This window comes from Gavialis gangeticus, unplaced genomic scaffold, assembly GCF_001723915.1.
Source record: "Gavialis gangeticus isolate Ggan-Ray unplaced genomic scaffold, GavGan_comp1, whole genome shotgun sequence".
In the NCBI taxonomy this organism is placed as follows: Eukaryota; Metazoa; Chordata; order Crocodylia; family Gavialidae; genus Gavialis; species Gavialis gangeticus.
Genome location: NW_017729031.1, coordinates 54,592,952 through 54,608,290, shown reverse-complemented (window position 1 = coordinate 54,608,290; position 15,339 = coordinate 54,592,952). Strand labels below are relative to the sequence as shown.

Sequence of the window (15,339 nt, the reverse complement as noted above, 5' to 3'; positions counted from 1 at the left end):
TGGCACATCAGTTTCAGTGCAGTTCTCTAAAACATAAACAGGAAACTTTTCTGAGCAGTGGGGAGATGAGCTAGCTCAATAGGCAGGTATCTGAATACAATGAGCAGTATGGAAGAATTGGCAATGGAAGATGCTATTCCAAAGAAACTGACTTTTTGTGCATTTTCATTTTAATGAAATATTTTAGACGTATTTTTTCAGAATATGTTTGTTTTGGAAAAACCTTTTTTATAGCATATGATTGTAAGCATACTAAGAAAATGAAAATAAATAGCATTTCACAATAGGTATAACAGCATTTAATATGATGTACTACTTTGACATGGCATAAAAAGGACATTTCAAACTGAGATTTTAAAAGAATCAAAAAATTAAATTTTCTGAAATTTTTTAGGAATTTGATTTTTTTTGGGAAATTAAAAACATATTAGTTTTTATTTTTATATGGAATGAAAACTAATTTTGATATGCCAGCTTCCTGTGAAATGGAAATACTGAGTTTCAACAAACTCTGGTTTTGAGTCCCAGTTAAATACATGACTGACTGTCCATTCTCACTGGGTGAGAGTTTGAAATAAGTGCAGAATGATCTTGATGCAAACTAATACTTCCTAGAGCATAAGAAATATCTTACAAATATCCAAAATGTATTGCATCAGTTAATAGAAAGTGCATAGCATGGCATTCATCACTTTTATTTTTAATGCCAAATAGTAAGCGCTAAGAAAAGAACAATTTCAGTATTTATACTGCAGTTTTATCCCTTTGATATTAGGCAGTACATGAATAGTTACTTGACTAAATACATTTTCATGGCACTATTGTAAAAACTTTTTTTATATCCATGCCTCTTAAAACTTTTTTATGCCATTCCTTTTTGCCATGTACTACAGCAGATTAGTAATGTGACTCTAAATCATGAATTTTTTTTATATCTAAGCATAACTAATTAGATGGTATTAAAATGTTTGAATAAAATAAGGTTAGAACTCCACTGGCTGGCTGTCTGGACTACCTAAACAGACTTTCTCCACTGAAAATTAGAACTTTCTTTATTTTTGTCCAGCTCTACTCTTTCTTCCAAACCTCTCTTTCTAATTTCTACCTACTCTTTGCTCAAGCACATCCTTCCTGTTACTGTCTTCCTTCTCCACTCAAAATCTTGCAGGTTTCTTACAAATGAAATTGACTGCATATGATATGAGCACGTGACTTCTTTCTTACCCTTATCCTCTTAAGGCTTTTTGCCATCTTTCTTCCAGTTTTCAGGCCTGTGAGATTCCCCATCTTCTTTTTTGCCTGGTGCCTCCCCTTTCTCTTATCCAGGTCTTGCCTCTTCTGGCTCCTTCCTCTTTTCCTTGAATCATGCATTCTTTCATATCATTTAAGACACTTACTCATAAACCTACCTGCCATTTCTTGTTGCCACGCCTTCTGCCTACCTTTCCTCAAAATAACTTAACCATCCTACTTATTTTGGGTGTTTCAACTGCCTATTTTCTTGGTGCCCATTCTGTTCAGTTTTTCTCATTCTGCTTCTCTAAAACTTTTATCCCAGTAACTAATGTCAGTATGGCTACTGGGATGGGATCCTGAATCTCTAACACTTTATTAAATTGTAACAAAACATTCTAGTCTCTTTTGGTGCCACTTTTTCTATGCTTCCACACTTGCCATTCTGTTTTTCTACCCCTTCGGAAAATTTATCCGCTTCTGTTCTTTTGTTGTTTGGGTAACTGTTTGAAAACTGGTATGTCATGACAGTTAAGTGTCACACGTGCATCCTGGGGTGTTGTAGAAATAATATTTGTGATGTTTTTTGATAGCTGTGGGAGCCACTGCTGTGTACCCCATAGACCTCGTGAAGACACGTATGCAGAATCAGCGCACCTCTGGTTCAGTCGTGGGAGAGCTGATGTACAAAAACAGCTTTGATTGTTTTAAAAAAGTTTTGCGTTATGAAGGCTTTTTTGGTCTTTATAGAGGTAAGCAAATAAAACACAGGTATGAAGTTGTTTGTTTTTTTTACCATTAAGTGCCTCAACAGCTAACCCCTTGTGGGAAATCTAAGAAACTTAGGTATGCAGAACAGTTTTGCTTGTATTTGCATAGATGATCATTGTCATGAAGAACACTTGATTAGAAAAGTTACACTTTTTCTTTGGTGCGTGTTTGCTCTTTGCTACTTACATTGCTTGAAGACTTAATCCACTGTGATATTATCAGTGTTGAGGACATGACTGTTCTCTCACAAGGGTTTGTTACTTTAGAAGAAAGATAAACAACAGGAACAGATGAGCCTCTAAGGAACAAAGGTCCCATTTTAACACATATTTGTTATAATGAGTAAAAATACTCGGTCTACATTATGTCAAATTTGAAATGTAGTATCTGAACTAGGAATCATCCTCCTTGCACTTGCCACAAGTAGTCCCATGGTTGTAACAGGTTTTTTTCACATGAATGATAAGTGGGGTTTGTCTCAGAGCTTTCTATTTAAATGTATCCCTAGGAACAGGTAAATACTGAATGAGATCTTCGTAGGGTTGGGAGTGGGGAGAGAGGAGGACTGTTGTGTGTTAATTCTAAAATTGTGAATAAGTCACTTGTATATTTTTGGGGGGGGGGGTTACACCAAATCAGAGGTTGAAAAATTTAAAGCTGCTTTTTTATCAGGTAGACGGTTTCAGATACACAAATGTAAGTGCTTTATGTCCTAGTTTAGCCCAGGAGGATGTTCCAAGAGCATTCAGTAATTCAAGTTAGTAACTCCTATGGTAGAGAACCTTCTAATTGGTCATTTAAAGACTGAGGTTTAAGGACCTCTTGCTTTCATTTATTTTATTGACTGTTTCATATAACTTACGAAATTAATTTACTTTCCAAGGTTGCTATTTTTACACAAAAACAATATCCCCCCTCCCCTTAATTCATGTTTAAAATAAGATCTCAAACTCTAAAATTCTCCTTGTCCTACCTGGTGCATTGACAGTCTCTTTCCCCCCCCCCGCTTTTTTAAGTGAATATTTTTGCATTGGAGCTTCTTGGCATGAACACAAGTTTTTATTATTACTAACTGTTCCTTTTTATTATCTCTGTAACTCTTGACAAATTTTTACACGCTAGAAGGTGTTGGCTGTTTGTTTTAAATGATGAGAGGGTGCTTAAATATTTTGGGGAATACATTTAATAATTGTTATTACAATCCTATCACATTTTTAGACTACTTTTGTCTGTCTAAAACATGAAGTTTTTCAAACACATTTTCGGTACCTTGATACAAAGTTACTTCAGTTTATAGTGTTAGTTTGTCTCCAGAGACATGTCAGACAACTCTTAATTGAAATTTATATAGAAATGGAAAGAATTTTTGTTACATTCACCAAAGAGATTAACTGTGTATCTTTAGTTAGATTCATTAATTTGATTAAATTGTATTCAGATGTTAAAAAACAATGCTGATTTGTTGTGCAAGTATTTATTACACAAATTAGACAGAAATGTTTAGCTATTGCAATATTTAGTGTTTATTTTTTCTAAATTCAAAACAAAAATCATAAGGCTCTTGAATCCTGGAACCCAACTCCAAAATTCATTCTGAAATGTTTTTAAGATTCAGCATATTCTAGCACTGGAGCTCATGCTCTCTAAAGCACAGATTTACATTATGTGTTCACATACTGTATTTAACTTTACATGAAATGCAGTGGGAGGTGTGTCTTATGTTTTGTCTAGTTTTTTTTAAACTGTAGGCTCTATAGATCTGGATCTTTCTTTTCACAGTATATCAGAGATTCAAGATGGGAGGGCAGCGTTTCTTTTTGTTATTGTCAACCTTTCTCTTCATTTAATAACTACCTTTCCTTAGCATAGCTTGTAAATCACACAAAGTACAGTGTTGGACTAATACAAGACATTGCATAATAGTTGTTGATCCTTTTATGTAGGTGCCTGTTTATTGTGGGTTTTCTTATGTGAAGGTACTCCATAAATTAAATAGGCTGAATGTAATGGGTGATCTTAGGCCTGCCTCCTTTATTGTTTTATTAGATAAAAACATATATGAAAATATTTTCTTTCTGCCTTACTAGTCACACAGTGGGAAATCTGTATTTTTATTGCAGTTTTACTGACGGTGTCTGTGGCATAGAACTGGTCTGTTTTGTTTGTTTGCTTGTTTTTTCCTGGTAACACATCTGGTGACAGCTTATGCATAATATTCCTTCAAACTACAGTAATATAAAAAAAATCTGAGCAAATATGCCATTCTGTGTGTATTTTATAACACTTAGAAAAAAGTAAAGTGCTAAAGAGTTTGAATAAATAACGCTGATATAATCAGGGACGTTAGGAAGTTAAGACTGCCATCTACTGCTTTATCTTTTAAATCAGTCTGCTCACTGGAGCAGCTTTGGTGGCTGGAAATTCGGATTGACTAACAGCACAAATATTGGTGCTGTTTATGAGTAAAAAAAAAATGGATTAGGATTTTGACAGACTTGCTGCTCTTGATAGAAAACATTTCTGAATAGGACTGGGGTGCAGGCTGTCAGGCTGGCCTGAATAGGTGGAAATTCTTTAAGTCAACTATTTGCAACCATTTTGTATGTTTATTTCCGTAATTTAAAAACATATAATATGCTATCATATCATGCAAGAAAAGCTATACATATGAGCTAAATAGTATAGTCCATGTTCTAATAAACAGATAGAATAGAAAAGGCAATGCATAACTGTATTTCACTGCTTTGCTTAAACATCTGCCAGCCTCTGTTTGTTTGTTTGCTTATTTATTTGTTCTTTAAATTTCAAACATTTTTAAGTTAAATTTCGTTTCAAAACTCACCCTAGTTTGGAAAACCTGATACTGTTCTTTATGGGTTTAATTCTAGCTGACTCATTCCTGCTTCATCAAAAGTACAAGTACTTCTAAAAAGAACAGGTTCAAGCTTAATCTGTGCTCTCAGTGTACCACAAGGATCAAAGTATTGGGTAGCCTTTTGAATACTTTAGTATCACTCACCCATGCTGTAAATATATAGTTGTGCACTTCAGGACACACAGGTTCTGAGTAACAGGGCAAAAATACTTTTGTGAATGCTGAATAACCTTGTGTGAACAAACATTATAGGCCCCCATCACCCTTTTTCTTTACCACCACCATTTCTGGTTTAACTTGATTGTGGAAGGAGGGTCAGATTATCCTTTGTATTACTATTTTCAACAGAAGTCTTAAAACATTTACTGACATATAAAATATCCTTGTTCAGGACCTAGAGCTGTAGCCAGCTTCACATGCAAGATTGACATTGATTATCACAAGTGGAGCGTATCAGTGCTGGACTCTTATAAAATTACTACATTTTGAGATTATGATTTCTTTTATTTTTATAGGTTTGTTACCACAGCTTATAGGCGTTGCTCCAGAAAAGGCTATTAAGCTCACAGTAAGTATCTTTTTTCTAAATTAAACTAATTGTACCCCTTATTTTTTTTCAAATTTGTACTCATTGAATCAATTTTTTTCTGACATATTGTGTTCATAAAAGCACCTAGAATGTATTTCCTTAAGTGCTTGAATGATATTCTTCTGAGTGTTTTAATCAGCTTGGTTACAAAAATATGTGATATGCTTTGAAAAATATATTCAACTAGAAAACTGATTATCTTTTTTGTTCTTTTTTTAATTAGGTTAATGATTTTGTCAGAGACAAATTCACTCGGAGAGATGGTTCCATTGCATTATTGCCAGAGATCCTTGCTGGGAGTTGTGTAAGTATCCATTCTGGATTCTCAGCCCCAGAAAGAGAATTTCCACCCTTCCAGCCCACTCAGAAGGACAGCTAGCATATAACCTATGTTTCATGAGACTGAGCAGAACCATCCCCAGCTACATAAACACAAAGAATGGGAAAAATTATTCAGAAAATTCTGTGTGCTACTGTGTTGGGCTCTGTAGACATTAGTTGTATGCTTTCCTCAGATTTATTCAAATACCCTGGTTCCAGTCCTATGAATACAGCCAGCATCTCTATGCTCCTGGCTTCTTCCCAGTTTTCTGGCATTACTGATATGAGATGTGCTGGCCAAAGCTGCAGAATATATAAGCCCTTCTGCATATTGCTTTAAGTTGTGTAGATTAAATGAGCACCTGCTTTTGTTAGTGGTTACTCTAGATGAATCTTCCACATGAAAGCCTGTTGCTTTTCAGGGTATGCTTTGTTGAGTGGCTATTCACCAGCTTAACCCTCTCATTACTTACCACACATCCTAACTTAGTTAAGGGAGTATGTTGCTTCCAGGAGTGTATTCCACATACTCAGAGAGGGTGCTGCTCCTCCGTTTCCATACTTGTGGACACATTTGGGTGATATTTATTTTTGGCATGGAGAGGTTCCTATGGCTTATTATAAATAGCAGGGTGTTTCAGAAACTAACAGCAAAATGGATGCATATACTCTGTAACAAAGTAGATAACTACACAGCAGTGGGAAACACCGATGGTGACACTGTTGAACACACTCATCATTTTATGCTGAACATGTGTGATGTTAGTGAGCATGTAAATAACATGGCTACAGTGCTGTCAGTGTGCATAAAAGAACAGTGTTGTCATTTTTTGTGTGTGTGTGCACCACTTAGCAAAATTCACCATAGAATTTTCGCACAATACAGTGAGAATTGTATAGCTGGGTAGAAGTTCTGTGTGTTGCTGGAGAAGTTCAAAAACAGCCACACGTCCATATGACCCCCAGGCAGTATGCCCCATCACAACCATGACAGAGGACAAACACCGCTGTACATGTGAACAAGCAAGTGAGCCTTCCTGAACTATTGGCAGAAATAGTCATAAATGCTGGCTGTACCCATGCCATTTTGCACAATCACTTGAATTATGGGAAAGTGTGTGCCTATTGGGTGACAAAGCAACTGACAAAAGTGTATAAATGTGAAAGTGTGTATTCAGCTTCTGCACTGTATACGGGATGAAGGTGAGGGGTTCCTTTTGTGCACCATTACTGGGGATGAGATCTGGGTCCACCATTATGATCCAAAGAGCAAAAGGCAGATCATGTGGTGGAAACACACATCATCACCACTGCCCAAAAAGTTCTTCACTCAGCTGTCCTCCAGCAAGAATTTTCTCGTCCCATTTTGGGATGCTATAGGACCACTACTTGTCTGCTTCATGGAGCATGGGGTCATGATCGACAGCACCACTTCTTACCATGTTCTACAAAACACCTGAGGCCGGATATTTGGACCAAATGGTGTGGAAAGCTCAATCAAGGTGGTTTTTCCTCCAGCATGACAATGCATGGTTACACTGTACATGGATGACTGCCAAGACTTTGCATGGACTGGGCTTTGAAATCTTACCATGTTTGCCCTACAGTCTTGATCTTGTGCCAAGTGATTACCACTTGGTTAGACCATTGCAGGACGCTCCTCATAGGTGCAGATTTGTCAGTGATGCAGTGCAGAAGTGGCTGTCACAGTAGCCAAAAAGCTGCTTTTGAGGATCGCATCAAGAAACTTGTGACCTATAGAAATACCTGTGCCACAAAGAAGTTGACTGTGTAGACTAGTGATGTGGTCCTGTAAATGATCATTGCACACAAAATGGATTCCAAAATTGCTGTTAGTTACTGAAACAGCCTTATAGTTATAAGGATACAGTAGACAATTATAGGCAGCTTTCCTCACAGAAAAAGAGTGATTTTTAAACTCTAGAAAAAACAAAGGATAATACTTGTTCACTCACTGCTGTAAAACCATATTCTGTGATCACATGAATTTAAAGAGGTCTCAGTTTAAGCTGGCTTTCTTGTTTGTCTGCCTGTTTCTTATACAAAATGTATTTACAGCTTTTAACTACAATCAGCATGTACATATTGTAGACAGACATGTAAATTGTATTTATGCTGGGGATAAGGTCTGTAATGTGGTTATTCTGAGCAATCTATAATTGGTTCAAGTTTATAATGATGACAGACTTGTGTTTGTATCTTGGCTAATTTGTGGGATTTCCCAACATTTGTTAACAGTATAAAATGTTTGAGACTGGGTAGGGATCCTTTTGTAGCAGAGAACCCTAATAACTTCCAGTTGAGTAGGCTGACAGGCTAGAATAAAACCTCCTCAGCTTGCAACAAAACCTAGGGCAATAAGGTTGTTGACCTCTGCAAACTTTTAATTCAGAGAAGCAGCCCTGGAGGGAGGCTGCTTATAGTTCTCCCTGATTAGATTTGGCAGCATGGTACATGCTTGAGTCTTCACCTGTCAGTGTACAAAGTTTACTTTCAGGGAAATGTGAGAAAGGAGCTGTGGTGTGCAGCCAGCAAAAAAACAACTGCAAACACTAACCTTTCTCTGGAAGGCCCAGTAGCACATACAACATAGGCAGACCTTTTATAATGTAGTGAATGTAATTCATTAGGGTTTTACTCTGTGCTGTGACATGTGTTAAGTTGAGAGAATTGGCAAAGCTTTTATAACAGTCACTTGACTGTGAAATCTGGTAATTGGTTTTACCATGTTTTTATACCCTTTTGTACCAAAATGTTTCATACATGCACTGTAAAACCTATTCCAAAGGCCATCTCCATATCTAAGAAGTTATCCCACCCTCAGAAGGACCTTTCCTGACACATCCTTGTGAACATATAAGTATTTTCAGCGAATGCCAAAGTAAGTTCTAGAAATTCAGATGCTTCTCTGAAGTTGAAAAGACCCCACAACCTCTCCAAACTTCGCTGTTTCCTTCAGCTGATTCCCCTGTCTATAGTTGCCTTCTTGCTGAGAGGGGACCCTTAATTCCAGAGTGTTAGGATATGAATGGTGCACCTATTTCACTCCATTTAGGATCCTTAGGGAAAGGTGGCACAGTTATTTGCCTCTTCAGTATTTTTAAGATTTCAGGCCCATTGCCATCACTTTTGCTACTTTGGGGCCATGTTCACTTCCTTTTAGCCCTCTATAGGTCACCTAATAGCTTACAAATGGATGACTTATGTCTGTGCTGTTCATGATGTTTTGGTTTCTTTATTCATTTAACAAATGCTAGTATTAAATTCAGGACATGCTTGTGGCAATTCATTAAAACTTAGTATAGAAAACTGATGAGTTAAGTCCTAGACACATTAACAGGTTAGCCTGTAGGAAGTCAAGTTTTCCCAGCTTTAAAAAAGCATGAACACATGATGCAAACTGAGAAGTGACATAGCCCAACCCCAATAATGGCAGATTTATTCTGGGATGAATTTGGACCAGTTTTCTTATGCTTTCATATGTCTTTCTGTATGGCCTGAACATTTTTAATGCTTCCAAATGCACAACCTACTTGCTTATTTCTGCAAAGCTGCCAGTCTGCTATTTGCTGCACATTTGCCAATGGTTTGGCTTTTTCCTTAACATGCCGTGTGGTAGGTGGCTGAAACAATGCCAGTTTAGCATATCAGAGCCTCCCTTCTTTGTATTCAATCCTTTTTCCATGTGGATCCCATTCAGAGCAGGAGAATCCAAAATGAGGATGTTCAGTAGTTTCAGTGGATGTGTTAAACTATTTGTAGACCAGTAGGGCTGATATTTTATAAATTCCATCATGAACTATGTTGGTTGTAGCTGTGTTGGTCTAAGGACTTATGCAGTAGGGGTGTGCAAAACAGGCCATATTCAATTTGGATTTAACCCGAATCAGGGACAGTGGTTCAATTCATTAATTCTGATCACTGCCCCGATTCAGTTTGGCTGAATCCAAATCTAAAGATTCAGTGCTGATTCGGAGAACCAGCGAATAAGCCATAGACACAGCTGTTAATGTTTTTTCTATATACCTTGAGGTACCAGGCACAGCTTGTGAATGCTGCAGTGGTGGGGCAGATGGAGCGTCCCACAGGAGTGTGGTGGGGGCCCCCCACGTGTGGACCAGAAGTACTTTCTTGTCCCGATTGGCCATGGAGGCACCAGTTGCTGGGGTGGGGGAGGGGGTCCCCCACGTGCTCCCTGGCAGACCCAGAAGTGGACTGGAAGTGTTTCTGGTCCACTTCTGGGTCCACTGCTGAGCGCGCTGGGACCCCCGCACCCCCTGCACTCCTGTGGGACGCTCCATTTGCCGCAGTATCAAAGCATTCATGAGGTGCCTGGTACCTTGAAGTACGTAGAAAAAACATTTAAAGCTGCGTCTGTCTGAATCATCGAATCTTTCCGAATCTCTCTGAATTGATTCCGAGGGTTCTGATTCAATTTGGAGAGATTAAAGGGTCTCCTGATTCAATTTGAATTTAGAGATCCAGCCGCCGAATCAGGCTGAATCTCCACCAAATTGAATCGGCAACTGAAGCTTTGCACAGCCCTAATATGCAGACAGGGTCCTTTGGGTAAATGTGATATCTTTTATTAGACCAACCAAATAGTTGGAAAAATTATTCTTTGCAAGCTTTCAGGCACAGCACCCTTCTTCAGGCATAAGGAGAGTCTGATGGTGTTTTGTATTCTCCTGGATGGAATAGAAGCCAATATACAAAATGCAGGTCTGTGAAAATGCAAATGTGTGGTAGTGAGGATCAGAGAATATGAGAAAACAATAGATGTGAGACAGGTGTGCGGGGTGGAAAGGGAGGACTGTTGACCTGGTAATAGAAAGTAGCTGGTAAAGATGGAAATAGGTTACCTGGGGTTCTCAGATGGCAGGCAGGTTATAATGTGCCATAAATCCAATGTCTATAGTTAGTCTATAATTTTTTGTATCTAGTAGATTTATGAAATAAAGTTTGTAGACTCGTCTACAAAAGGTGTTTTCTAAATTCCCTTTGAGGATTAGAACAAGGAGATTGGAGAGAGACAGTAGTTGTCTTGTGAGAAGTGTGCACCCACAGGTAATGCAGTATTTTTGTCTTTGATAAATTTTTGGTGTGTGTTCATTCTGGTACGCAGTTGTTGTTTGGTTTCACTTGCATATTTTCCATCAGGGCATTTCATGCACTGGATGAGATGCATTACATTTCTGGAGGTGCAGCTGTAAGATCTAGGAATGATAATGGTTCTGTTGTGGGGTGTGTTTATTGTGGGAGTGGAGGAGATACGTTGGCAGGTTTTATATTTCTTGTCCTAGCACAGTATGGATCCATTTGGTATGCTTTGGGCCATAGGAATTTTGCTTCTGGTGATGGGGTTGGCCAGGTTCAGTGCTTGTTGAAAGGCTAGGATAGGTGGTTCTGGAAAGATCTCTTTAAGAATTGGGTCTTCTTCTAGTATGTGTTGCAATTGTTTGAAGATTTTCTGCATAGGTTCCAGGGAAGGTTGGTATGTTATAACTAATGGTATATGATTTGTGGGGATTTTCTGTTTGTACTACAGCAGTTCTTTATGTGGTATCACGGTGGCTCTTTTAAAAAGTGCGATCCATCTTTAGGTCTGTACTCTGAGTTGTAATCTTGCTTTTGTAGATACATAAGGCAGACTTGTATGCCATCCTGGTGTGGGATGTTGGTATATAAGCTAGTAACATCCAGGGTGGCTAGGAGGGTATTGCTGGGAAGGTAGTCTGTTTTTGGTTTTTGTAGAAAGTCTGTTGTCTTGGACAAAACTCGCTCTTTGGGTGACGAGGTTTTAGGATTGATTTGATGAACCCTGATCTTTCCTCAGGGGTCCATAGTTGGATATTATAGGTCTACTTTTGTTCCCTTGTTTGTGGATTTTAGGGAGCATGTAAAGTGTCCCTGAATTGGGTAGTGGGGGGGATCAAGTTCTGTAGATTTTTTTGTAATTCAGATGGAAATGATTTGATGGTGGTTTTGAGTTTTAGGTTGAAAAGGGAAGTTGGATCTTCCTCTAGTTTTTCATAGTAGGTCATATGAGAGACTTGTCTGTTGGCTTCTTTTATGTAGTCTTCACAGTTAAAGATAACTGTAGCTTCTCCTTTATCTGCTGGTTTTATTACTATTTAGTGGTTGGATCTTAGAGATTCTACAGCCTTTCTCTCTGAGACGGAGAGGTTATGGTGGTGTTTGTTGATTATTTCATTGTTCATTCTTTCCCTGAAGCAGTCAGTATAGTGGTCGAGATATGAATGTTGTCCACTGTGAGGTGTCCAAGCTGGTGTTTTAAGTTAATCTTTTTCTTGATGTTGTCGAAGGATGAACTGTGTCCTTTTCTACACTAAGATTCCATGTAGTCCTATGGATGTTTTATACTTAGGAATACAGATTGAAGAAGATCTTTTCACTTTCTGGTATCTGTCTAGATGCTAGTTTATTGTGCAAAGTATCATCAAATGTTTCTCTTATGAGCAGTTACCCTAACTACTATGCTTCAGTACTTCAGTTCAGTGCGGGTCCAGGCCCTGGTTTCCTCAGTAAAAGGTGCTCTCCTGTGAACTCTCTTTCTGAGGTGCATCCATCCCTCACTGCTGCCTTTAAGACACAGTGTACATCTCACTTTGTTTTTAGCTTATTTTTGCCCATTCTGGGGAATCCTATGTTTCCTTTTTCTCCCTTCTTCTGTTAACTTGTAGTAATCAAAGGGTTGTCTGTGTTACTATTGCATTCTCTTCTATACTATTTCTATTTTCAGGCTATGCATTTGAGCTGGTTCATTCATTTTAAAGTATTATAATTTGTCTCTTATTGTTTGATACTTACATGCTTAGTTTAAGTGATTCATAAATTAAATAATTAATGGAATTCTAGGGTACTAAGTAGCATTGCAGTTACCAGTGCTGCTGCTCCTTAGTAGTATGTGGTTTACATTCAAATGGCAACATAAGCATCGGGCTGTAGAATAAAATATCATCTGTGAAACAAGTTTCATACATGTGAGCTGGAATCTTCCAGATAACAGCATTCATTGTGGGGTTCACATGCATCCTGTGCTCTTTCATCTTGCCATGCAAGGTGGAGTGACTGCAGCCCTTCGTCAGCTTCCCCTTACTGCCCAGAGAAGCAAGATGGAAGCAGACTGACACTTCTAGGGTTTCAAAATCAGTATTTCTTTGAAGAGCTTCTTCTTTTCATTCAGTGTTTTGCTTATGACTTTTTACAAATTAGGCTGTTACAAAAAAAGAGAAAAGGATGTGAGTAGCTGCTTCTTGTCAGCCTCCTTCACTGCATACCAGGCTCCCTCCCAGAGGCAGCCAGTTCTGACAGGTATATCAAGTTCTACATAAAGGCCATTTCAGAGCTGACCTTTGGAAAGAATTTGTCTTTTTTTTACTGGGGATGGTGAAAGAAGACAACCAACAATTGGTGCAAGACATTACCAGTACCTGTCCACAGCACATTTCATTCCTTGCCTCAAATACACCTTCATTCCCTATCCCTTTCTCATGAGAGCCTATTACAAAAGAAATGGCCTTTGTTGACTTGTGTGGGGGTCATGGAGAAAGCCCTGTAGTAATAGAGAGAGAAAGATTCCTACTCTTTCTATTTTATTTAAAGAAGAATAAGAGTGCTTATCCTAGAGCTGAACAAATGCCAAACGTGTTCACATTCTCAGAATGATAACTCTTGCCTCCACCTTTCACTTACTTTGGTTTAAGGCCCAGTTTCTGACTCGTATTTGTAGGATATATGCTTTTACATCACCATTTAGCTAGTCAGTGGGAAATAAATGAGATATTTGGTAGGGCCAAATCATTACCACTATGAAGTACTACCATACAGGCTATTCAGAGCCCTGAGAGTCTTTATGGAGTATCTTGCTGTGATAGTAGCATACCTCAGAAAAACGATATTCACATCTGTATCTAGACTGGCTGAGCAGGAGCAGATCATATGAGGGTACTCTGCCAGAGTTTAAGTGTGATCTTTTTATATTCACCCCATTTCTGCCCCCCCCCCCTTAAACTACAAGTAATAGCCATGTATCCTACCATAGACAGTAGAGTTCATAGGGTTCAGGACAGATTTCATAACAAAGGTCTTAGTCACCAGAAGACAGACTCTTGTTTCTGCATTTTCACTATGCTACATAACAAAGGCACCCAGCTACAGCTGTACTGATTTTTAGGTATATATATCAGGCCCCCAGTCTGTATCTGGCCCCTGAGGAATTAACCTGCAACACTTGAGCTCCCTCTCCCTCTTCCAGCTTCCCCTAGGTGCCCCTGTCCCTGGAGCATGGCAGCAGGGCCAAGAGAGGCCATTAGAAGAGGGAGACTCAGACCTTGCACAGCATGGTGCACCACAGGGCTGCCAGCACAATACATTGGGCTTGAGCATCCTATGTGATATGGTGGGGTGGCATGTGGTATGGCATGGCATGGTGTTCAGGACATGGGGGTGTTGCCACACTGTAGCGTGTGTTGGGGGATACCAAGTATAGTGCAGCAACATAACCCATAGAGCATTCAGATTGTAAGGCAGCCCCCTGCCACTCAGGAGTTGGACAGCCCCTGTGTATATATACACATTGTCATGCTGCTTGCCAGGCTTTATCAGAAGAAACGGCAACTCTGGTTTCATAGATTTCATAGATTTCATAGACATTAGGGCTGGAAGGGACCTTGGAAGATCATAGAGTCCAGCCCCCTGCCCAAAGGGCAGGAAGTCAGCTGGGGTGATAGGATCCCAGCAAGATAAGCATCCAATTTACTCTTGAAGGCGTTCAATGTAGGTGCTTGAACCACGTCCGATGGCAGGCTGTTTCAGACCTTGGGGGCTCAGACAGTAAAGAATTTCTTCCTTACGTCCAGCCTGAAACAGTTCAGGTGAGTGTACTTCCCTGCAGGGCGTACAGTGAAAAAGGAGAAAGTCCTAATTACTACCTCATGTCCTTTCAGTGCTGAACTGGTGATTTCATCCTGATAATGTCCAAAACAAACCAAACAAATCCCCCACCACCAGTCAGGCTCCTGTATTTCCTAGATTTGTTTTCACAAGATCAGATTTAAGTATTCATCATCCATCATCTTACTATTGGATCAGTTTTTCTGGTATCCATTGCGTCAGTGTTCAAGTGAGCTTCTATCACTCATTACCAATAAGGGCAAGTGGCATTGAGACCTCATTCCTGAAGTGGTTTCAGTATGCCATTTCATGTAATCAAGTGATCAGTGTCTTTCCTAAAATCATGTTCTACATGATGGAAGACTGAACTAGGTACTCTGGACATATCCAGAGCTGTGTGAAAACTGATTAAAATAAATTTTGGGACCCTTTACACCTTATTTTTGTGACAACAGCTGATTACTCCAAGATTCAGACTATTTCACTGCAAAGACTGTCAAAATAGATAATGCATTCTTTCTCACTGTATCATATCATAGTAGCTAGGGTCAGAAGGGACCTAAACAGATCATCAAGTCCGACCCCTTGCCTTAGGCAGGAGTGCATGCTGGGG

The 15,339-nt window shown here is 39.0% G+C and overlaps 1 protein-coding gene across 5 annotated transcripts in view; it reads left to right on the top strand.

The window, feature by feature from the left end:
* Window positions 1-15,339, top strand: part of SLC25A12 (solute carrier family 25 member 12) — a 112,182-nt gene that overhangs the window by 72,967 nt on the left and 23,876 nt on the right. For all 5 annotated transcript variants that reach the window (XM_019522864.1, XM_019522866.1, XM_019522865.1 and 2 more), the window contains 3 exons: window positions 1,827-1,985; window positions 5,395-5,447; window positions 5,692-5,772. In XM_019522864.1, coding sequence (XP_019378409.1) covers window positions 1,827-1,985; window positions 5,395-5,447; window positions 5,692-5,772 — 293 coding nt within the window. The remainder of the gene's footprint in view (window positions 1-1,826; window positions 1,986-5,394; window positions 5,448-5,691; window positions 5,773-15,339) is intronic.